Source organism: Paralichthys olivaceus, chromosome 21, assembly GCF_024713975.1.
Source record: "Paralichthys olivaceus isolate ysfri-2021 chromosome 21, ASM2471397v2, whole genome shotgun sequence".
NCBI lineage: Eukaryota > Metazoa > Chordata > Actinopteri > Pleuronectiformes > Paralichthyidae > Paralichthys > Paralichthys olivaceus.
Genome location: NC_091113.1, coordinates 13,959,304 through 13,984,193, shown reverse-complemented (window position 1 = coordinate 13,984,193; position 24,890 = coordinate 13,959,304). Strand labels below are relative to the sequence as shown.

The window sequence follows — 24,890 nt, the reverse complement described above, 5'->3', positions numbered from 1 at the left end:
CGTGTGAATAAAAAAATCTAGATTTGTCAAACTACTACTCTCATGTTGACTTGTTAATTTGCAGACTCAACATGTTGTAGATACATGTAGATATCTTTACTAGTGGCATTTATTTAAGAGAGGTCAGTAAATGAATACAAGAGTAAATAACAGGAAAAAAGGATTGTATGCAATCATTCTGTGAGAAATCTTATTTTTGTTTTTATTTGTGCTAACCAGATGTTTGCCCTAAAATGTTCAGCCTCTGCAGAATACTCAAACACTGATCAGTGTGTGGAGACACTGACGGGTAGATATGTTTCAGTACATTATAACATCCCCAGATAAAATCTTGAAGAGTCATCACATTATTAGGGAATAAATGTCAGGATGTTTGATTTGAGAAATTGTTTTATTAAGCAGGTCTCCATGACAAAACTGAAAAACCTGACGAGTTCTTTGATTCCCTCCTTGTAACATTTATTTGGCTCCAGCAGCGTAGTCCTGAAACTGACCTCAGTCACACATCAGCTTGTGTCGTCCTCTGTTTCCCTTAATGTGCTGATTATCTTTACGTCTTCCTTGATGTTATATGTGGGTGGGGCCACTTCCTGGACTGGAAGTAGCCCCTGAGTCCCTGCAGGTCCAGTGGAGGGAAGTAAGCTCCGATACGTTTCCTCAGCCACCACTTCCCCTCCGCTGCGCTGGCACTGCCCGGCCGGCTGAACTTATATCTGAAATGTTCCCCTCGCACCCACCTGAGAGGGACGAGGGCACAGGAGAGAGTGAGGTCCGATGAGACATAAAGCAACTCCACAACTTTTTCAGCTTGAAAATTAGTTTGATGGTACCTTTGCATCCTATGCCCCCTGTTGGTTGAGATGCCACATTACATTTGTACTCATGGTGTCCTGTTTTTTCTCACCTCCTCAGGTGAACTGTGTTTAGCTGATAAAGAGGAAACTATAAGAGGAGGAGCAGGAAGTGAGTCTCTGTCTGCTGCAGCCTGTTCAGCATGTTGTGTTGTTTCTTTTGTTTTCTTTCTCTGATGGGTCTAGTAGTCCAGTTTTTGCAGCATTCTTTCTGTCAGGTTCAGTTCTGATGTTGGTTTAGGTTAGAGGAAGATCCCCAGATCCTACAACCCTTTGTGGGTTGGTCTGTGGGCTTCTCCTTCTTTTGTTCATTTTGGCCGGCCCATCAGCCCTTTCTTTATCTTTGTAAAAGTTGGTTGCTGATTTCTCTTTTGTAATAAATTTAGATTTTTGCTGCTCCTCTCTAGCTTCTCTACCTCTTTGTGAGGAGCCTTTGGGCTGGATGTGTGAACACAAAGAGACTTTCCCCCACCAGCCCCGAGTATAAAGTGTGCAGAATGTCTGAAGGAGCCTATGTGAGAGCACAGCAGGAGATCCCATGTCAATGACATGACATCACACCACAGATGCAAAAATTAACACCTTGAGTTAAAAGTTTATGTGGCATCTCAACCAGCAGGGGTCAGAGTATGTAACAGGAATAGGGAGAATGTTTCCTCTTAAATCACCACTCCCCACCCTGAACGTCTGTTCTTGCTCTATGTAACTAATTTTGATTTTTTCGGGGGGATGAATGAAAACCAGTAAACCATCATTTTTTGGCACACCGAGACGATAGGTTTGCAAAAAAACTGTATCTGTAAAGGTAAATCACAATGCTGGACAATATTTGGAAAAAGTCATGTCTGCTAATGTTTTCAAGTAAAAGATGTTATGTTTCTCTGCTTCACCTGAGGGAGCTATACGAGAGAAGCTGTCGTTCGATTGATCCGTGGCGAACAGACAGAGCAGTGATCGAAAAATATGACAGGAAAAAACAGCTGAATAAAAAAGTTGAGGATTTTCTTTAGGATGAGAGCAGGAAGCGAAGCAGTGACAAAAAATGCCCTGAATCACAGCGGAGGATAAAGATCGCACAGTGGAAAGATGCAGTGCTCTGAACTGTGCTGCGCTCGCTCTTACCTGGGGGGGTCTCTGCCATGGAAGGGGTTGTGGTCCAGCAGGGAGAGGACGGTGCTGTCGTTGGAGAGCAGACGTCCGGCGATGTGGATCACCCACTCACTCTGCTCATACGTCTGCACAGAGTGAGATTAGGTGGGAAAGAAAGAGGGATAGCTGATGAACAGATGAAGGCTCAAATTATACCCTGTACTAAGAATAAGTTGGAGTAAGCACAAGGAAGTATTGCCCCCTAGTGTCTACACAAAGCAGATTTGGTCTTAAAAGAAACATAAAAATCAAGGCGTGCAAACCTGGAAGGCAGCAAACCACATGAGCCAGTCCAGCCGGTAATGGTATGGTGATATGAGGCACGGTCTCCGGTAGATGTCCCCTGGTTTACACAGGAACTGGTACTCCTCCCAAACTGCCTCTGGGTCCTTAGAATCAGGACTCAGAGTGCCCTGGAAAATCACTTCCGTACGCTCCTTGGTGATGCTGGGGGGGGGCAAACAAAACAGGAGTAAATAAGAATTAAAGCTGCAAGACAGAAGGTCAGAGTGGATTTCTACACATGTAGGACTCAAAACATGTATAAGAAAAGAGACCAATCAGAGTGTAATCCCCCTTTCCCTTTTAAAAGCAAGGTGGAGGAAACTACTCTGCACCAGAAACAAACATGAAATAAAAGGTAGAAGGTGAGACTTCCTCATGCTGAGTGACGTAGTACGGAGGCGGCTTACTAACGCCACAGAAATAGACCTGCAGCACAGAAAGCCCATCACTGTGTGTAAGTATGTTTACAAAATGTGACATGACGCACTTGTGCCCAACAACTTAATTCATTTTTAAATTGTCTTTCAAAATCAGTGTTAGTTCTGTATTTTTTCAGGCGTTTTAAAGCCACGCCCCACCCTGTGACCTCTGAGCCCAACGACCCCTAACCGTACCTGCCAAAGGCCCCGTAGGTGTTGACGATGCGCAGCGGGTCAAAGGAGGTGTTCATCACCTGCCTGGAGCTCAACAGGTTCATCACCACAGGGACACTCAGGCAGCCAATCAGAATGCCCAGAGAAATGTTCACCACCCGGCGTATCAACATGCCTAACACGCACATACAAACACGCACACGCACACACACATAACAAAGAATGGAACAACATGAGAAACAGCTAGGGAAATATGCTCCATCAAAACTTAAAAAACAAAAGTTTAGCAAAGTGCTATTTCGCTAAAATATGGGAGATATGTAAACACATCAAACAAACACCCAACAACACAACGACAAACAGTAAAATAAGGTTAAACGACTTAAATACAAGTCTTGACCTGTGTCTCCCTGGCCCCCCCCTGGATCCACCCCTGCTCGTGACATTTCACTTTGAGCATGAGCAGATCCGTCTCGTCGGTTGAGAAGTCTCCTTTCTTTACCACCGGACAATTCTGACATTCTAACATCGCAATCCATCAAGGTGCAAGTGCATCTCGCTTTTAAAGGGAATGGTAGACAGTTCCGATGGTTTTCCTACATGCTGATCCCTAAACGCCCGAATGATTCATTTCCAGACTAATCACAACCCTTTTGAACCATGCGCCTTCCACGGTGACCTTTTTCTCCGCTGTTCAACTCACAAAGGTAGATTTGATCTAAATGCACTTTAGACCGTGCTCTTACATCGTTAAAATAGAGCCCTGTGTGTGACCACTATAACACTTGTGGAAAAGCTTTGGCCAGTTAGATCATAGGGCGGCTGGTATTGACGAACGTTGGCTGAGTCTCCATCAGTTCCGTCCTACCTGTGTCTGCCTGCTTATCCCGTGCATGGTAAAGACATCAACATAATCCACCTCAAACTTTTTACGCTAAAACAGACTTTCTGCGTCTGTTCAAATGATTAAAACTTGCTCACACTAAAAGGTATGAACCTATTTTTTATTCAGCATCCTCCAATAAATTAGTCACTAATGGGTCCAATGAGACCAATTACTGAGAGGCCACTCTCACTCTTTTACGACATTTTAAACAGTGTGTGCTGTAAAAATGTAGGCGACATCACATTCAATTCCAGTAAACTATATGTCATACGTTTCCCAGCTACTCAGCTATCTAAGTGTTAATCCCTTTTCTTCCCATAATTCCCTCTCCAACATGACTAGATCCTCCACTTAAACCATTGGTAATACCAGCGTTATATCCCAAAGAGAAATACCTTTGGTGGGTTTGTGGGTGCGTCCAGCTGCATCGTCGTTCTGTATCGCCAGCACCGCCTCTTTGGCTCCGCCTCCGGAGCGAAACATGAAGCCAAGGGATTTGTCATCGAAACAAGCAAGACTGGGAACAATGGTGAGCCAGTTTAGGAAACTAAGGTTCCCGCTCACGATCAGAACCGCCTACAGCGCAGAAGACAAAGCAAAGAGAAAAGACACAAAGCTAGCACAGTGAGTCGGGAGAATTGCCATTGAAAAAAGTAGCGCTTCACTTTTGTATGACAAAGAATCCAGAGGACAAGCGAGTATTGATCCTAGCCTGTATATAAAGATGGATGACATGACAGCTCCTTTAAAGTGAACCCAAATAATCTTGATCGCCCCCCGGTGGTATCTCTGTTCACACAAGGAGTGTCTGCTACAGAGCTGCTACGTGAGGTTTGCGATATGATCACTGTATTTCCTTGAATGAACGTAGGTACTTAAATAAATGGCAGGATGCTAAGCTATGAAGCCGTCCTACAATAATAATAAAACCTTTGTGAATATAAATAGCACAGCATCATACAACCAATTGAAAACAAGGAGGTGGGTTTAATGACCTAAACCTCCGCCAGCCACCAGGTGCCAATCAAGACACTTCGGCTTCACCTTTAGAATATTAAACCCTGTTGGTGAACTGCATCACCTGGAAAAGGATCTGGATCGCTCCATTGACCATGCACATCCGCCTGCCCAGGAAGGTGAAGAGCGGCACAACAAGCTCGACGAAGTGGTTGGACAGCGTCTCGAAGCGATGGAACCACCACGGGGAGCGGTGCATGTAGTAGGACATAGGGTTGGGAACTGGCTGGGTCTGGAAAGAAAAGGAAAGGAGGAGAACAGGGGAAGTTTGATGTTGCAGAAATTTTTCAGGAGAGTGTTTGACCACTTAATCAAGAATTTGAATCAACTAGTGCAGTGCCTGTTCTCAACCTGCCTGTTTGGAGTGGGCTGTTCACTTGGCCTTTCCTAGTGCTCTGGAGCTACTTCAGAATTATTTCTTGTCATTAGTGAGTCCTCCTCAAACTGTTCTACAATATACTGTCACTATTTAAATGTTTGTGTGCTGGACGTTGTGTGCAAATTCCACAAAATTAATTCAATGCATTTCCTTCTGCCATGAAGAAAACCTGTCAATCGCTAAGCTGATAAAATGAAGGGCTCCCACAATATATGTTCCACAGACAGACATACAGACGTTTGTGGAATTAGTAGGTTTAAAAAAAAAAAAAAAATCATTATGAAATGTGATTGAAGACTAGTGTCTGATCTGTTTCAGTATTTGCCACCAAACATTTCCTCTGATTTACTTTGGCACTAATCTCTTGTCTCAGCCCAGGTTAGGCAGCAATTTTCTGATGCCACATGTTCTAAATAAAGATGGAACTTTATTTAAATAAAGGAAACCCCACCTACACACAAAAAACACTCAGAGGTTTCATACAGAGCTGCGCAGTGTTTGTGTACGTATGATTAAGTGTGTGTGTGCGTTAGGTGGTTGCACGCAAACCGTGTAATGGCTGAACAACAGTGTCAGGTGAGGTGGTGAAAAATAAACATAGCACAGAAATAGGTGGGTTATAAAGAAAACGGAAAAGATTGTTGGCACGCTAGTCTATACCCTCATTGTTTTTATGGAATGGAAGAGAAAAAAATCGAGGGGGTTGTTATTTAACCTATAGCAAACCAAAACACCTCTGGAAATCCAAGGGCAAAGAGCCTGCAACCTCAGACAACCAAACAACCCCACCAGACCTGCAAAGTAGCTGCGTAACAACAAACAAACCAAAGCAAACAAAACGGCAACGGCCGAAACACACATCCGCAGCCCCCTGGGAGTCAGGAGACCTGCAGTTTCTGTCAGGGCTGAAAGGGAGCAGTGTGTCAGAGGGGGTTAATAAGGCTTCACCTGGCGCCAGTGGGTTTCTGCGTGTGTGTGTGTGTGTCCATTGCCAGCATGGCCGATGACAGTTGAGATGGGAGCAGGATACACATATAAAATGAACCATTAAGTATGATTTGTCAGGTGACAGTACATTTTCTACTGCACTCGATTTAATTACATTTTTAACAGCACAAAATACCTGTCACCGTGTATTTCTGCCATTTCAGAGTTTAAATAAAAGCTCATTTAAAATCACAAATATGCCAATTCTAAAGACCAAGCTGTTGCTAGCCTGAGAATCCACAGCGAACCACTCCTCTCCTCTGACCACTCACTCTCCCTGCTCTGTGAGGCTCGTGGAGGTGGCGAGCCTTTTAAGCATAAAGACATTTTCCAGATCCTAACACTGGCTTGAAGCCTTATGGGAGGGGAGTATACCCACAGCCCAGTGACAACTCTAATAACTTTACAAGGGATTATCTTTGCACTGCTCATAGGCTGATCAAGTCTGGGGCAAAGACACTTTTGACTGCACCTCTCCTTATTGAGATATGTTGGATATGAGATATGGGTTTTTTTTTTAACAAAAACGAGATTTCCTTAAGGCAGATTATCATGTTCAAGAGGTGAAAAACCTTGACCGCTGACCTTTAACCACCAAGATCTAATAAGTTTAAAATCTGAAGAAATCCTCTCAAGATGTTCGTGAGAGTTCACAAGATTAAAAACGTGTTGTAAGGTCACAGTGACCTTGACCTTTGACCACCAAGTTCATCTGTGAGACCAACTGAATATGTCTACCAAATTTGAAGAAAGTTATATTGATATTGTGTTTACAGGAATGGAATAGACTGAAAACATTACACCTCTGGCCACTAGGGGGTTTATAATATAGCTTTAAAGAAAGCTCCTGTTAGCCACTGTGGCCGCATGTTGAATCATCAAGTATCAGTTGCACAAGTAGAGAACAATTTTAAACTGCAATGTCACACAAAAATAAAGTACTAACATTAGCCTGCACGTATTGGCCTCTATGATGATGCCTTTTATTGTGAAACCACACAGTCATTTTGTTTAAAGGTTAATCTAATCTATTTCCAGGCTCTTAACACTCATCAGCAGCTCTCTACATGTTGAACTGTTGCACATGTGAAAAGTTTTTTCCCCAGTCTGAATAAAAAGGAAGTAAACCCGAGAACTGTAATTCATATTTGAGGTATATTATTTCTAATTTACTTCCATATGTCACACCCATTATATTCATAAACTGAATTCGCCATCCAGCCCCACAGGAGCCAGAGTATTTCAGCATGTAAGGCATTCCCATTACATCTTTGACAGTGTCAGTGGGACTGTCAGCTCCCGGCATGGTAAATGCTCTTTATCTACAGTACACAGCGGTTTTCTACCCTTGTTGACAATTCAAAGGTTTTACCATTCAATGTATCTACGTAGCACTACGCTATCATACATCAATCACACACACGCCATAGGTCCATAATAACCAGTGGATTCCAGTCTATGTTAACTGGAGAAGGCGGCCCTCTGCAGCCTCCTCACACAGAGCAGTGCAGGTCCGAGCAGTCGAGCATCCCACAGGGGAAAAACAAACACTGGATTTGTAGAACCTCATGCTCCGTGTAAGAGACTAATGATCTGATTACTGTAATGCGCTGTCACGGTTTGGTTCCAGCCGTCTTGTCATCAGTCAGCAGACAAAGCAATGTTTTGTAGATCTGGATCAGTGCTAAGACGATCAGAATGTCAAGGAAAGCAGACCTTTGGCAAACTCAAAAAACAAGATGTTTAGAGAATCAGCCACAAGATTGATTTAAAATAATACGGCTCTGTAACAAGTGTCATCTGAACTTGCAATTTGATAGTTTTGGTGAAATGTTTGGTTCTCAGGGTTTATTGATGTGGCGTTGCTGCACTTCCCAGAGTTCAGCAAACAGCTTTAGGTTATAGTGATGAGAACAATCTGAGTTTCTCTAATTTTCTTTGTGACTGCTCATGATTGCCAGCCTCCTCCTTCGCTGTTGCATCTGGAAATGTCAAAACCGTGCTTTCTTGTGCACCTGAAGGTTTTTCCCAAGAAGAACGACACGGATACACACGTACTTAAAATACACCAACGTAACACACACACCTCGTAGTGGTAGTCCATGCAGGTGAGGTCTCTCCAGCATTTGTCCCCTCTGATTTTAATGAGACCCTGGAAAAGACAGAAAAAAAATGGATTGACATATTTACAACTGTTACAACAGCAACCACTTGTGTTATGAATCAGGTAAAATAAGAAACCATTAAAGGTTACCATGACCTTAACCTGTCACTCAAATGTCTTCAGTTAATATTTGAGTCTATTTGACAACCGATAAAATGTGAAGATGGACTGGAGATATTACATTCAAGAGGCCAAAGACATGTTTTGTGAGGCCACCGTCACGTTGCCCAGTGACTTTCGACCACCAAAATCAAATCAGTTGATCACTGAGTCCAAGTACAATGTTTGTGCCAAATGTGAAAGGATTCCTTTGAGGCACTACAGATATATCGTGTTCACAAGGCCTTGTGAGAACATGGTCACCTTGACCTTTAAACACCGAAATGTCGTCACTCTAATGCCCATGAGGTCCCTGAGTGAAAGCTTACAATTCAAAAAGATATGTTAATGTGCCGATGCTTTTTTTCCTTATAGAAAGAAAAGGAAAAAAACGAATCTAATAAATGTTGTGTGAGTGTGTGTGTAGTACACTGGTCCCTTAAGAGCCTCCAGCCGTGCTTGCAGCTCTGTAAGATGGCACTTAGGCCCAGTTGTGCTGTGATTAGCATGTTACGCAGCACATTACAACGTGGAGAGTCACACTTCAGGATCAAATCTGAAAGAACAAATCTAATTTGCCTGCTGTCTGAACACATCATTAGCTTTCACGACCTTCAGCGCTCTAACCGCTCACAGATGTGTGGCTCTGGAAATTAGCACTTAGGTACAGATTGTATAGCTGGATTTCTAACTGGACAGGAGCTACCACCCTAAAAATAAAACGATTCAATAGAAAAACAGAAAAGAGCTATAGATGGAACAGTTTCTGTTGGCAGAAAGTTGATAGTGACAGCTGGTGATGGTATTTATTCCACTTTCTTCATATTCTAGTGTATGAGGCAGGTTATTGAAAGTTAATGCACAAGAAGTTAAAGTAAATTAAACCGAAATATGTCACAATATGTCTGTGTGCATGTTCCTTCCATAAAACAGAAAATAAAACACAAGCAGTACAAGAATTCCAGAGAAACATATCTTCATCCCTGCGCCTGTTTTTCAACACATCCATGCCGCGAGACTGTCAATACTGACACTTCAGACCATGTGGTTGTCATGGAATGTGGAATAAATTAACCGCTGACCCCTCAAACCAGATTTAGAAAAACCAGGACATTCAGTTGGATTACGAGCTCGGCTGCAGCTGCTGCGTCAGAAGATGTTGCTGATAATCCAACTGAATCATGAGATCCTGAAATGTCATCAAATCCAACCTGATATTCAGAGCTCTGACATAAACAGAGCAGTCGGCCCTGGGGAAATGATTCAACAGGCTTCCTCAAGGAAAACCACCAAGATTAAACTGACAGTTTCTACAGATACAGTTTCTAAACAAATATAATTCTCTCAAAACTTAAAAAAACTTGAAAAACTTGTATGTAATAAAAGTAAGTTGTAATTTGTGGACAGTTTTCTACTCGTTGAAATAAAATAAACTGGAAAACCGGCGATTTCCCCATCGATTCCATCACCAAAAAAAATCAAGACAATTTGGCATGTGTTACTAAAAGGTTTTTAAAGTTCTATATAAACAAGTGAGGTAGAGACCACAAGTCCCGTCTCTCAGGTAGACTGAATCTTTGACGAGAAATGCATGCGACGTGAGGTAAACTCCGTCATTTTAAATGTGAGGGATTGGCCAGCAAAAGGTTTACCCTGGATCCCAGCAATAAAAATAGGTATTTACAATTTTGAAAACAGGAACCATGGTAGCAGCAGCACCAGGGCATTATTTATATACGTAGTTTTGAATTCAGTAATTAAACAAATAAGGTAGGGAACGCCACATCAAGTTGGAAACATCTCGGAGAGTCAAAAAAAATATTGGTACACAAGTGGGCCGAGTTGCTGAGGTCATCACTTTCAAAGCAATTTAAAAAAATTTCACAATCAGCTTCAAATAGTAGCTTTTAATGCGAACTTGTCAGATGTTACACCTTTGTCCCATGCAAACAGCATGTCCATCTCTCACAAGGACCTGACACCCCACTTTTTCACCGAGACAGCCGTTTTTATGATAAGGTGCCTACTTTTGAAATGATCTATATGCTTATGTCTGTAACATCGACTCTTCTTTTGCTCTTTGTTATGCAAATATTGGAAAGAGATGTTGAGGTGTTGTGAACACATACATTTATTATGGATGCTTTATTAAAAAAGACACGAAGGTTTGGAGAGATCCAGGTATGGACTTTACTCCATCCACAACGTCACACTTAAAAGCCAATTCCCAGAGAAATCAAGAATGTTGAAATATTCCCAATCTAGCAGTTTTACAGACAAAACGACGAAAGACGAAAAGCTGAGACACATGTGAACAAATAATCTGAAAATGTATCACTCGAACAAAATTATCAAACGGAGAGTCCAGAGTATTAACCCTTACAGAGCTGTGATCTAACTGGATCTTCAGTGACACCATTACAATTGATTTGTCAGAGTAACAATCCGTGAACATGAACAACTGTATTTCAGAGTATTTCATGTTTTTCAAATTAGATGTAGTATATCACCTGATTACCTTCAGTCAGCTGCTGATGAAAACAGGCGGCTGCAGCACAAATTAAAAGGGCCTCTATGTCCCAGCACAATGTGCATGATATATTAAGCATACCCAGCTATGCTAATGGCGACACTGTTACTTAGCAGATATCCATATGTCAACACTCCTGATTAGCAAAACAGATGGTCATTTGACATTTATTTTATTTTTGAGGCTATATGTTGGACAACCTGCTGGGCCATTTCTCTCTCGTGTGTGTGTGTGTGTGTGTGTGTGTGTGTGTGTGTGTGTGTGTGTGTGTGTGTGTGTGTGTGTGTGTGTGTGTGTGTGTGTGTGTGTGTGTAGCAGATTGTTTTACAGAGCCCATAACTTCACATACCATATGGTGCTTTATCTGTCTGAGCAGATGTTCTGCCGTCAATGGCCACTAAAGTAAGGAGCTTTACAATCAACTATAAAAACAGCTAGTGAAGCATAAACAGGTATTATCATGGTAATTTGGTTGATACTGTAACAGTAGAAGAGCTGCTACTGCACTCAATGTTACAAGTTGCCATTCTCTCGCCTTTTGTGTTATTTTACATATCTGACATGAGATTTGTTTAATTAGCTGCACAGGTACAAAGGTCACTCTCGCGCAACAGATGTCGAGTGACATCTACACAGAATTGAGAGTGAGAGTTAAGTTCTCACGTGCGAAAGTCAATTGCATTGCATGTCAAATCATCCGGTTCATTATGAAACAAATAAAATATGATGGTCCGTCTGCACAATACTTTGACCATGAACATTACATTTACCTATATATAGTTTAATTTAAAACTTAATTACCAGAAGTTTTCATTGTAAAACAAAAAGTTTCCAAGCTGAAGCCTTTTTCTTTCTTCAATGTGAATGCTGTCCATTTCATATGATGTTATGTGGGGCTCTATTATCATTAGTGATCATAAATACTGTCTAAATATAAAACTTGGATATGTTTGTATCAGGATTTTTTGAACATATTCAGCCTCATATTACCTCAATAATACTGATAAATTAGATAATTTAATATCGTGACAAAACTTTCATGTTTAATCTCTTAGCTGTCGTTATCAAATCATACCAAGTGATTAATATAAACTTTCAATATCAATGTGTGGATTACTTTTCCTTACTAAAACCTAGTTTCATAACAGATGCCACCTCTACATCATGGGTTCCACCATGTAGACAGTAACCAGTGTGAGAACTGGGAACATTCCTTCGTAGCGCTGCAACAAAACAGTCAAGAAACATGATTGCTGGAATCTGCAGCTCCCCCTCATCACCTCATTTACTGACTGACTGAAGAGTGCTTTGAACTGTGCGCCAAGCTGTGTTGTGTTCACAGTCAAAGCCACAGAGTCATGGTGAACCACAGGCAGTCAGACAGACTGCAAAGGCTGTGACCAGGGCAACTTAAACACTGAGGGACCGTGCAAGGGGTGTTACTTTGCTTAACACTACAAAGATGCTGCACAGTCAGCAGGGTGGAGTCTTATCTCTGCTCAAACACTGACTGCCCTTTCAAACAACAAGAGCTCCGCCATCATAATCTCATGTAATCTCTGTTCAATGAACCTTCCAATTAAAAAAGAGCCAAAAACTGAGGCAATTCATTAACTCTTAAATGAAAGCAGTCAAAGCCTAAATGACAGTTTCCTTTTGTTTATTGTTCTGCATCTGGATGTGATTTCCTGACAGAAAAGCATGTGAATAGTATTTGGATCTTTAACTTTAAAGTTCTGGATGTCTGACATTCTTGCCAGTGCCTGAATGCAGCATTGTTATAAACAACCAAAAAATGTAAATCTCATTTAGAAAATCCTCAGTCTGGATTATAGCCAAAGTCAAATCAGTTAAACCCACTGCACTGATATTAGTCAGGTCTGGTTGAAACAGTTTGAACGCAGTTGGACAGGACAACGCACATGTAAAGACACAATATCACCATCCAATAACAATAACATGCTAGTGGATGGTGGGTGTTTATTGCAACATCAGATTGTTGAAAGATCGGGGAATCCATGGACAAGCCCTGGACCAGACCATAAAATAAACATCCAACTCTGCAGCCAATGGCTCTGGATCAGGAGAAACGATCCCAACTGGGCACCAAGATATTCAGCATGTGGTGGGTCCGTCCTGGAGGGCGTCTTGTGATTGAAAGATCGAAACACCCGATGAGGCTAAGGTACATAACTGATGATCTTTCTCTCACATCTGCTGGTGATCCCTGATATCCGCTGTTGGTTGGCAACTTATCATCAAACTAGTGTGGAAGACCTTTACACATACAACGGATATTTGGATTTCTTCTCCTATGTTGAATGTTATGCTAAAAACACTGACTGTTCTCGGAGACCTTATCTTGGTGCCAGCTGTTGAAGCACTTCTTATTACTGTCATCCTGAAATATGTCCTGAAGCAGCTGTGGTAGTTTCAGCGCCTGAGCCAAGTAGTGGAACGCACTTCTTCTTTTTATTAAGTAATATGACCAGATCCCTTGATGTCCCTGATCCCTGAACAGTCACGCGCATGAAAATATGCTTTTCCCTGCAAAAACATTTTTCTATTTACTGCTACCGAAGACATGAACATTTGAATCTGGGACCATCATATATTCTTTGCATGAAAATTGACTTCAGATGAATCAGTTAAAGGATTAATGTTGTAGAGCAAGTACAGATATAACCAAAGTGTTTCTACTAGTTTTTCATGTTTGTTGAATTCGTAACTACACAAACAGAAGGAATGTGCATTAATGTGCATACTAAAATAATTATTAACAATCAAAAAATTAAAAAGCTGATTTATCATTAAATCACAACATCCTTGCAACAGCTCATTGAGATTACCTTGTGCCGTAAGTAAAGGTGACCTGAATCTGGATGTGTATTTTAGTGTTTTTATATAAAGTCAAAACACATCAAATCAAATTAAATTAAAACTTTTATAAACAAATGGCTTTTATTTACTTCTGCACTTCTATATTCATAACAGGGAATGCAGATGCATTTCCAGTAAAAGTCTCACTGTATCATGTCAGCTGAGGTGCCACCCCTGTGTTGCAGCTCTCTTCATGGTCTTAATAGGAAAAACCTCACTGGGTTTGGGGTGGCTGCAGTGATTGGCAGATAAAACCCAGTCGGTGGTCTGACATTCACCATGGAAACTGTCAAACAACCAGACATGTTGTTTAGCCGACCATATATTTGGGTTGGATTTCCAAATACTGGCAGGGTTTTATAGCACAGCTCAGCTCCAAGAGTAATGGTCTAAAATCAGGAGGACAAACACTAGAATATCCTGGGGAATAATGCTGTTGAGAAATTGTTTCATTTCTTCACACTCACTGTGTGTGTGTGTGTGTCTCTGTGTGTGTGTGTGTGTGTCAAACACATCTTTGTTTGCTTGAATTTACAATATCTGCTTCCTCCATGTCAGTGCAGGGTCTCTCCACAGGGAACATGTTAGTCAAGGTGCTGCTGGCAGGACAGGGGTTTTAGCAAATTCCATTTCATTTGTTTTTAATAATGTTTGACAAGTTTAATAACCGCAATAAGAAGTTTAATGCAGCAAAGCAGGCAGCAGAAGGTGATTTGTTTGCAAAATCGTGCAGAAAGAGATTATTGAATATGAAAAATATTTCATGACACTTGATAACAGAAGCCATGATGCATTCAGTCGTATTTCTATATTGTCAAAAGAAAATACTGTATTGTTTGAAAAAAAAAAATATGAGTGATGAGATCATTTTTGGCAAGACCAAAATAATGTCAAGGCAATTTTTAAGCTCTCTGGAATCGCAGGATACTTTTTATATGATGTGATGTTGTACTCACAGCTCCTAACATGATGCGGACAATGAGCCATCTGAAGGTCCAGATGCAGATGAGCGAGGGGGGACAGCGGCGAGGGACCTGGGACAGAGTCCAGACCGGACACAAGAAAATGGCCAGAAAGCCCGTCTCCAACAGCTGGCTCTCCCAACCTACACAAATCAGCAGAATATCGATATAGCGTTTGGTGCTTGACTGACTACAACTTTCTGTCAACTCACTGCTCTTTGGTTATGCAGTAGCTGTGTCTCAATTCAGGGGCCGCATCCTTCCAAGGCTGCATTCAAGACCGATTGCATCACAGCAGTGAGACTAGACTGTCCCAATGCGAAGGCTTCTCTAAATGTGTCCTTCCAGCCCTGGGCAATGGAGGCTCCTCCAGATGCATCCTTGATTTATGTTGCGTAATGGCATTTATGGGGCTTGGACTTTTTTGCTGTATTCTGTGTGCAGCAAAACAATAGCTAAGATCACAGCTCTGTACACGAGGATTATGGCGCTTACGACACAAAGACGATATCACATGGTGCATGAATGCACACAGCAGAGGACAGTTGGGCCTTTGGTAGATGTACACGCTCTACTCAGTGATATCTAAAACAGCATTTGCATTGTGATAATTTCAGAGGATCACCAAGAAGTGAGCCTTTCAACTTTCAACTGAATCCTTCCAATAGCTGTTGAGATGTTTTAGTGTGGACCAACGTGGTGGACTGATTGACACACAGACCAGCATTTCAATAACTCCTAGAAACATGTTGCAGCATGACTAAACACAAAACCCAACTTAATTTGATAATATTCAAGTTACCTTCATAAATGCAATATTGCATGTACATTTAAAAAAAAAAAGTGGTTCAAGTAAGTGAACAGCATTTGCCACTAATGCCCCAAAAACAACCCCCCCCATCAGTCTCTGGTTTGTAGTCTAGACTCGGGAACAATTGCAGAAGCTTAGTCTGCAGACGTGAAGCTGTGCTGTCAGCCATATTGTGATAATAGGTCCATATGTAAAGTAGAGTGAGGGAGGAAAACAAAAAAAAATGTTTTTTTAAGAAAGAGAAATTGGAGCCACAGATCCTGACCACAGACATCGGCCTGGCGTCTCTGACTACAAAGTCTCATTAACCAGTCAGAGAGCTGCCACTGACCTCGCCGCTCATCTGGGCCAGAGCCCTAACCTCGTATTTATACTTTCTTATTTCCTTCTCTCTCTGTCCCCCCTCCTGACTGTTATATTCACGACAGTTTACTGGGTTCAACAAGTTGGGAGGTAATGTACTGTACATCACTGAAACTTAATTCCGTCAGTGACAGTGGGTTTTAACCATAGACTGTATATAAGGTTTTAACTCAATAGCTGACTGTAAACAATCATAAGAGAGCTGGTGGTGAGATTTCGATTTAGAAGCAGGAGCATTAAGGTTCATTTATATCCATGACTCTACAACTGCCTGCACACCGAGGAAAAAACCATACATGATTTTTATTTTGTTTGTGATCATCTGCATAAAGATGGACAACGTCTCGACTTCCTCCAAGTATCCAGAAATGAAGCCAAAATATATCAGACACAAACACGGCTGTCTTCTGCCACTGACAATCAAATCAATGATCAACTGGAGCCAGGGTCTGTGCAGTGATCGTGGATCGGAGTCGTGGTATCGACCCTCTTTTTAGCTCTGGTTCAGCAGCTAATGCTCCACAGGGCTAATGGAGACAACACATGTTAATGTATAAAATATTAATAAAAAAAAAAGAGCAACTTAAAAACCCTCACTGACTATGATTTAGTGATTTATATCATTTAAAATAAATGTAAATTTAGTCATTTTACATATGATCCCACTTGCATATGAGTCATGTACTTCCTTTGAGAAAAATGTACATGTATTTAGATTTTTTTAGTCTGCTCCACTAACATGGAGTAGGCAGGGTTTACGTCCTATACTGCAACCAGCCACCAGCGGAGCGATTAAAAGGGTTTGGGTTAACTTCTGGGGAGCTGTAATGTCGTCCATCTTTACATACAGCCTATGTTTAGGATCAGTTCCCAATAGTATCTTCGTGACTGCGCATTTCAACCCTTCTTGGATTAAATGATAGGACTTTATAAGACATGTCGCCTTTAAAAACTTCTAATCTAAAAACTTCAGTGTGAAGTTTGTAGGCGCTTGTATCAGACGTGTTAGAAGAGCTCAGTGTAAACGAGACCTTAGTTTAAGGGGCCTTACCAAGTCCACTTCTCTTTTTAGGAGGAAAACTGTGTGAGTCACTTGGTGTGGATCATGAAGTTGACTTACCGAAGGAGTACCTAGAAAGAGAAAAAGATGCATTCTTAAGTATCATGAGATAAATAGAAAAAAATGAAAGTGAAGATATATATTTTTTAGCAATATTCCTATTATATTCAAAGTGTCAAAGCAATGACAAACTCAAAACAGTTTTGAGTATGGAATGTCAAAAAGCAGTGAAAAATAGCGTTCAAGACAATGCCCCAAAATATACTTTACGATGAAAAAACTGTTTGATGAGTTAAGGAACATCTCCTCTGAGAACCAGGGAACGTATAATGTCTTGAGCCGGGGGCACCCTTGCAGTTGGCAAATGTAAATTAGCCGATATTTCACAGTGTGAAAATGTGTGCTTATTAGAATAAACAATGAAGAAAAGAAGATGAAGTGTTACACTGTAAAACATCAAGCTTCAATTACATGTCTTAGTAATAAGGGTTTATAACAGGAAACTTAGCCAGTTCTTTTATTAATATTGGCCAAAATATCAGTGTCAGAATTTTTTTACTTCCCAATATTCATCGGGCCCCAAAAATTCATCCTGGTTTGCAAAAGGTTGTTGTTGGATCAGTCCTCTTACAAAAGTCCCTAATTCATTTATGGCAGTAAAAGCAACGTTTCATACAATTATGGCTTTAATGTGTAAATACATGAGAAGAAGACTCTGACTCCAGGTCAAACCAAAACTGAGGAGAGTGCATGCCTCCAGACTTTTAAGAACTGAGAGACAATCTTGTTCTCAGCTGGAACAGGCTTTTTTGGCCATCCAGCAGATTGGATCACTAACATTCACTTCTAGTTGTGTTTCTGTTCGATGTGACTCTAGTATTCACTCTCTTTGTTGCTCTGTTTTTGGATCTCCATGTATTTCTAAGAAAAATGGCTTTTTAGCTGTTAAATGCTCCACAGAGCTAATGGTCAGGTGATAATTCTGTATGATACTGTTCCCAACACATGTTAAATGGAGACTATGATGAAGTCATTTTCAGCAATTTAAGAATAGTATTTAAAACTAAAACAGTTAGTCATTTACATATGATCCAAGCTGTATATGAGTCTATTATCCGAGACTCACCACAGCTGTCCCACGTTGACCAGCGAGTGGTAAAGCGTCCACAGTGTCACCATGATCACCATGTTGGCCATTCCTGTCACCAGCACGAACGCCGACAGAGCCATTCCCACCAGGGCAATGCCATCCAGGTTGGCATCCATATGGCTCCAGTCCAAGAACCAGAGGATGGACGGCGTGTAGGCGAGGGCGGCCATGCCTATCTTGCCCCCCACGTAGCGCTTGACGCTGTTGAGGTAGTCCTTGCAGGGCATCAGACCGTGCTCACCTATCAGCTGCTTGTTCTGATTGAAAGCAACGCTGAACGCCACCACTACGGACAAAGAGTCAAAACGACAGTAAAATGTTTTGTATGCAATCACAATTGACCTTTTTCACAGCAGCTACTTGGACATGAAATAGTCGGTAAACACAGGAGTAATTACAGAGTATTTCCAGGGTTTCACAAGTTAGGAGAATTTTAACAAAGTATGAAATAACTTCAATAGTCCTGCTGTGTGTGTGTGTGTGTGTGTGTGTGTGTGTGTGTGTGTGTGTGTGTGTGTGTGTGTTTTGGTTGTCAGATCAGAGAGCTCCTCCACTGGATTGTTCTACCTCTTGATCACTTGATTAAAGGACAATATATAACAACATGAGTCCCTCCACGTGTGTTGTGTCTCTGTGGTGCAAGGTTCTTCTTCACTCACAGTAAATAAAGCTGACTGCGCGCAGCAGCACGATGCGGCTGAGCCAGTAAGTTCCGGTCTGTAACGAGCCCGGTGTGTGGTCCGTGTCCGAGTCTGAGCCGCTGTCTGCCGCATGTTCTCCTCCGCTGTCCCCGGTCTGTGTCTCCTTCTGTCTCCGGCTGTCCACCCGTCTTCTCCTCACACTGCTCTCCTCACTGCTGGCCGCCATGTTCCCCGAGATCACGGTCATGTGACCAAACAGATGCGGAAGTGAATTATTATACCGGTATTATCTGTTATTAATGAAAGTATGAAATGATAATTAATAAAATAAATACATAAAATAATAATGTTGTTGTTGTTTTTTATTATTCACTATTATCATAGTAGTCGTATTGAATTATAATAATAGAAATATTCTTGTGTTTGTATTATAATTTATAGCTTTTTTTACATAAACCGAGTAAATGATGGGTTAGGAGTATAAACAGCGAAATAAATACAAAGGAGGTTGCTGCATTAAACATTTTTGTTTAAAAAATTGCTTAAAATAATAAAAAAATTGCATATAAAAGCATTGGATTCCGGTCAAAGGTGTGCAATTATAATAATACATGGTCTATTATTCAAGCATGTAGTTAAATATTTTACTTTTACAACAAGCACTTATTTATATAAGTGGACACTTGTATGTATATGTTTTTATATATATGTTATTGTATTGTATTTATACTTAGGCGTATATACTTTGTGGGCACATAGTTATAGTCAAATGTAGTTATCAATAATAAATACCAGCATACATTTATGAATTATTAATGTGTCAGCACTTATATATGTGGGCAGTTGTATGTATATACACAGTATATTTAGGTTATTGTGTGTGTATATGTTATATATAGAGAGAGAGATTTCGTGAGTACATAGATACAGTTAAATGTAGTGAAAAATAAATGTGTCTTTGTGTATTTGAAATCTTTCTGTAAGTTCAATAACTTCGTGCCTCTGAACTTGAACAATTCAAATGCAGGTGTTGCACCATCAAACAGACTCTGAAAAGACTCTTATAGTAATTTTTCTAAACACAGTATTGATAACTTATATTTCTCGGCCTCCTCCTGCTTCTGTCCAAACTGGGAGGAACTCTACAACTTCACAAAAGCCAATAGGACAGCAGGGGTGGAGAGCTGCAAGTACCAAACAGTGTTATAGAGCAAAAATGCTGAAAATAGGTGTTCGTCAAACTCTGCTCTTGTCGTGTGCAATGGAATGGAAAGTTCAAGACAAAAAGCAATTTTACTTTACGTGAGAAGGTGTTCCTACAGCGCGTCTTTACGCACGGAGAAGGCTGCGGGAACTTAATTGACGAATTCTTGTAGATAAACTTTTTTGCTGGGCAAACATGACAGAAGAGAACAAGTCTTTGGAGCATTCATTCAGCCCGGCGGACAGTGACAGCTCCACGACCCCGCATGGTTCGGACTCTGAGTCTTTGGCTTCTTCTGCGGGGCAGGACAAGCGAGGGACTCCGTCAGGAATTACGCACAAGCCGGAGAGCTGCAGCGGCAGCCGCGCGGAGGACGAGCGCTTCCCCGCATGTATTCGCGACGCGGTCTCGCAGGTGCTGAAAGGTTACGACTGGTCTCTGGTGCCGGTGCCCAGCCAAGCGGAGAGAGGGCTCAAGGGCAAACCTCACGTAAAACGGCCGATGAACGCGTTCATGGTTTGGGCGCAGGCGGCGCGGAGGAAGCTGGCGGATCAGTATCCTCACCTGCACAACGCGGAGCTCAGTAAGACGCTGGGTAAACTGTGGCGGTGAGTTTACTGGAACTCAACCAGAGGCTCAGCTTAAGCCCAGGATGAGTTCAAGTTGGTGCATGGTTTAAAGAGACACCCAGAGTGTTTCCAAGCCTTTAAGTTCTGTTATAACAGTTCTGTTAATATCCCTGATTGTTTTCATCAACATCCATTTGGACAATTATAATGCAATCATCACAATCTTAAAGAAACTAAAAACCAATCCTGGTTCTGTCCGCCTGAGCTGGATCCAAACCAGAATTGAATGGGTTCTTGCCTGACTCATACACCATCCTTACCCCAAGTTTTGGGGAAAGGATTTCAGTTCTTTTTGTGCAATATTGTTCACAAATAAACCAATAAACAAATGGATAGGGGTAAACATATAACCTCTTTAGTGGAGGGAGAACAATATCCTCACAGTGATATTATTCAGTGAAGTAATAAAAATTACTTGCAGGTATATTTGAATGAACTTTACTAATTCAGTGACTGACCCCTCTCCTCTTCAGGCTTCTCTCCGAAAAGGAGAAGCGTCCTTTTATCTTGGAGGCAGAGAGGCTCAGGCTGCAGCACAAGAAGGACTACCCGGACTACAAGTACCAGCCTCGCAGACGCAAAAGCACCAAGCCGGGTCTAGGGGACTGTAGAGTAGGTCTGCTCCTGCAGCATCAGGAGCAGCAGGACGTGTTTAAGACAGAGCCGGGGGTGGCCAGACTGGATGGGACAGGGGACACACATCATCATTACCATCTAGACAGGACAGGTGAGAGACTGATCTGATCCAGATATGTTTATATGTTTCATTTGGCGATGTATTGCAATTTATCTTTTTGATCCTTTTACCAGGTCAGTCCCATGGACCTCCAACTCCTCCCACTACCCCTAAAACAGACCTTCACATGGGGAGCAAACACGACGCTCATCGACTTGTGGAGGGCAGCGGCAGCTCTGCTCCTCCATCCAGCCGTCAGAACATTGACTTCAGCAATGTGGACATCTCAGAGCTCAGCACTGACGTCATCAGCACCATCGAAGGATTTGACGTCCATGAGTTTGACCAGTACTTGCCTCCTAACAGCCACGGCTCTATTGTTCTACCAGGCATGGACGCCAGCCATTCACATAACAACCCCCCGGGAGCGTTCATCCTACCCAGCATCCACTCTCACTCCCACAGCAGCCCCATCTGGACTCCCAAAACTTCTCGTGGAACTTCCACTGGAATACCACCATCTTCTTCTAGCAGTGACACACATGAGCCCCGTGAGGACGCTAACCACAAACCTCAGATCAAAACAGAGCAGATGAGCCCAGGTCACTACAGCAGCTCCTCCTCCTCCACTCCTCCGCCGCCACAACCGGAGTGCACCTCCCTCAGCTCAGGCGCCTGCCCTTCCTCCACCACCTCCACGTCTTCCGCCAGCCAGTTTGACTACACTGACCTTCAGAGCTCCAGTCTCTACAGCGCCTTCTCTGGGTACCCTGCCAATCTGTATCAGTACCCCTACTTCCACTCCTCCAGAAGTCCCTACGCCACACCGCTTATCAACAGCCTGGCCTTGGCTCCATCTCCGCACAGTCCTCCCTCTGGCTGGGAACAACCGATCTACACAACACTTACCAGGCCTTGAAGACAAGGATACAATAAAATAGGTCGTATAGACAAAAAGTACACAGTGTGTTAACTGTGAAGGTGTTTTCAGAGATTAGTTAACATTTTGACCTCCTGAAGAGATATCTCAGAGGGCTTTCTATTAGCTGAATGGCTCATTAAATTAGATTTTTTAATTTTCTCGGGAAAAAGAATCATAAGAAAAACAGTTTTTCATTGTTATTGTTAAGTAAAACGTTCTGTGAAATTAAACCATCACGGTAGACTGAAATGTTCCATTAAAGCTCCACACTATTCATTTTACTCACTTTTCATTTGTGAGCCGCTCATTATAGAGGCAGGGTGTCGGAGATTTAATAGCATTTTTTCCACACTTAATCTTGCTGAGTGGAACAGTTTCCTCACCTTCAGCTTCATATTGGTGGGATTTAGAAACGAGTGACTTACATTTTGATTGAAAGGTTTTTCTTTTTATATGGTGTGTGAGCGTTCCACAGTGTTCGCTATGGATGGATTCTTTGGTCACCAAGAAAGCTATTGAACTTCAGGGACAGATTATGTCTCCTGTCTTCTTAATGTAGACTATAAAGGAAAAATTGTCCCCAACTGAAACAGGCACTAAAATGTCTACCATCAGCCTGATAAGAGAAACTGTGTTACTTGAAGAAATAGTATGAGATTTGGGGGAAATAACAAGTCTTACTGAGAGTTATATGATATCATAAACACCATTCTCTTGCCTGCATGCTCAATATATGGCTACAATAAGCAGGCAGCTGCTAGCTAAGATGAGCATAAATATTTAAAGCAGAGGCAAACAAATAGCTAGTATGCTTTTGTCCATATTTACGATTCATGGTACAATATATTTATTGGACAGTTGCTTTGTTTGGACAGTGCCATGGTAGCAGGTTCCAGTCTTTGTACTTCATCACTTTCTGGCTGTTAACCAGTGGCAGATCTAGGATTTTAATAAAACAGGGTCCACTATTTACACACAGGAAACAACCATATGTCCAAGATCCATGTGAAGCTTTGAGCAAAGCCACACATCACTGAGTATATTTTGAAAACTGTTCAAGCACATTGTGTTCTTCAAAAAAGAAAATTAAAATTATAACAAATTGTCATATTTATTCGAAGTATATTGAGAATGTGACTATTATATTTAAAACAAAAAGTCAAGTGACAGGACAGGGGCTAAACTGTTTTATGTTGGGGCAAGTGGCCACCCTGGCCCTGCCTCTGGAGCCACCCCTGCTGGAAGCAAACAAATTTGAGAGTGATATTGGTTTTTGTTATGAAGCTCAACAAGAAATGTTCCAAAATGCCGAAATATTAAATTGAACTGCACTCACTTGCATGAATTTGATTGCTCTCTAAGATAAATCAAAAACTGTGCACACCCCTTTAAGAAGTTAATCGTCTTGCAGTTATGTGATGTAGTGCTTTCTTACCTCTGTGGGAAAATGCCTTTAAATGTCATTTATTTAGCATGGTAAAACTACCACAGTGATTTTACAGTGTAATTTGTCAGTCTCACACATTTAGGTGACACTATGGGCAGGGTCCAAATAACAGAATGTGAGGGCCAAAGTCACAGCAACAGGAAGACGCAAGAATCCGATATCACTGTGGTACTTTTTTCCCCTGGCAGGACTTCTTGCTCTCACTGCCGACCTGTCCCCAACTGCTACTTTATTTTCAGTTTGTTTCCAGTCCAGCAGCTGCTCCTGCTGGGTTTCCTGGGAGGACGTTAGCTAATTTCACAGTCCTGGCTCTGGTTGGATTATTGCCTGTGGAGCCTGATGGACAGGGCAGCTGGACCTGGTTTTCCAGAGGCACTGTGAACACTTGAACTTATTGATCATGTCCTATTTTATTAATGTGCCTTTAAGCCTAATGGGTTAAAAAGAACAAGCCCTGCATAACTCATAAAAACAAATGATTTGAATTTTAAAAAGAAGCGATAATTTAATCAGGGTTATTATTACAAGATTTAGGACAAATACTGTGTAGTAAAGCAGCAGTTTCACCATTATTTTTGTTTGCTGCATGTGCTTACGCTTCACTGACCTTTACCTTCTGGACAAATATGGTGGCGGGTGAGCTGCAGTCCCACCCACTATTTTAAGGCTTCCTGTGCCAGCTCACCCTGGCTGCTGCAGCTCAGTGGCTCGCTGTCCTGTAAGTTTACCATGACAACCTGGTTGCCAACGACAACACAACAGCCAGACAGAAGAAACATTGATGGACCCATAATTCCATAAAGTGCCGGAGCAAGCATATGCAGAAGTTATGTAAGAGTGGCGAGATCATCAGGTGACATTTACACCAGTAGGCCATCAGTCCACTCCTACTGTGAGACTCTACAGTCTTTGGTCTCTGCTTACAGTGACTGATGAGCGCCACCTTCTGGAATATGGAACAAGTGAACAGCTTTCGACCGTTTACGAACAGGAAAATATCGGAGCACATGCTTCCTCTGTAATGACCATCTGCATAGAGTCATTTAAGAAATACAGCACAACACATCCAAGTGTCGAAGTAAGATTTTACTCCATAACTCTGCGCCTCCAAAAATGTTTACCTCATTTAGTGTTAATAGAAAGTAAGGTACATATTTGAGTTGGAATCTGGTGATTCTGAAAGCCCATAACAACTTCTTTCATCA

General features: G+C 41.7%; 2 protein-coding genes across 3 annotated transcripts; one reads left to right on the top strand and one right to left on the bottom strand.

Moving 5' to 3' along the window:
- Positions 1–176: 176 nt before the first annotated feature.
- lmf1 (lipase maturation factor 1) lies at positions 177–19,069 on the bottom strand. 2 transcript variants are annotated; one of them, XM_069517113.1, is made up of 11 exons: positions 18,826–19,069; positions 18,143–18,452; positions 17,077–17,087; positions 14,777–14,925; positions 8,234–8,299; positions 4,846–5,013; positions 4,160–4,340; positions 2,900–3,053; positions 2,264–2,447; positions 1,974–2,086; positions 177–737 (listed from the first exon to the last, which is right to left on the bottom strand). In XM_069517113.1, the coding sequence occupies exons 1-11, from the start codon at positions 19,052–19,054 to the stop codon at positions 551–553; spliced, it is 1,752 nt and encodes a 583-aa protein (XP_069373214.1). In that variant the 5' UTR covers positions 19,055–19,069; the 3' UTR covers positions 177–550. The 2 variants fall into 2 exon arrangements, with proteins under 2 accessions (XP_069373214.1, XP_069373215.1); XM_069517114.1 differs by having other exon boundaries at positions 17,008–17,087; positions 18,826–19,046.
- Positions 19,070–20,006: 937 nt separating this feature from the next.
- LOC109626784 (transcription factor Sox-8-like) lies at positions 20,007–22,375 on the top strand. Its single transcript, XM_020082945.2, has 3 exons — positions 20,007–20,619; positions 21,114–21,367; positions 21,451–22,375. Exons 1-3 carry the CDS (start codon positions 20,207–20,209, stop codon positions 22,233–22,235), a joined length of 1,452 nt encoding a protein of 483 aa, XP_019938504.1. The 5' UTR covers positions 20,007–20,206; the 3' UTR covers positions 22,236–22,375.
- The last annotated feature ends 2,515 nt before the right edge of the window (positions 22,376–24,890 follow it).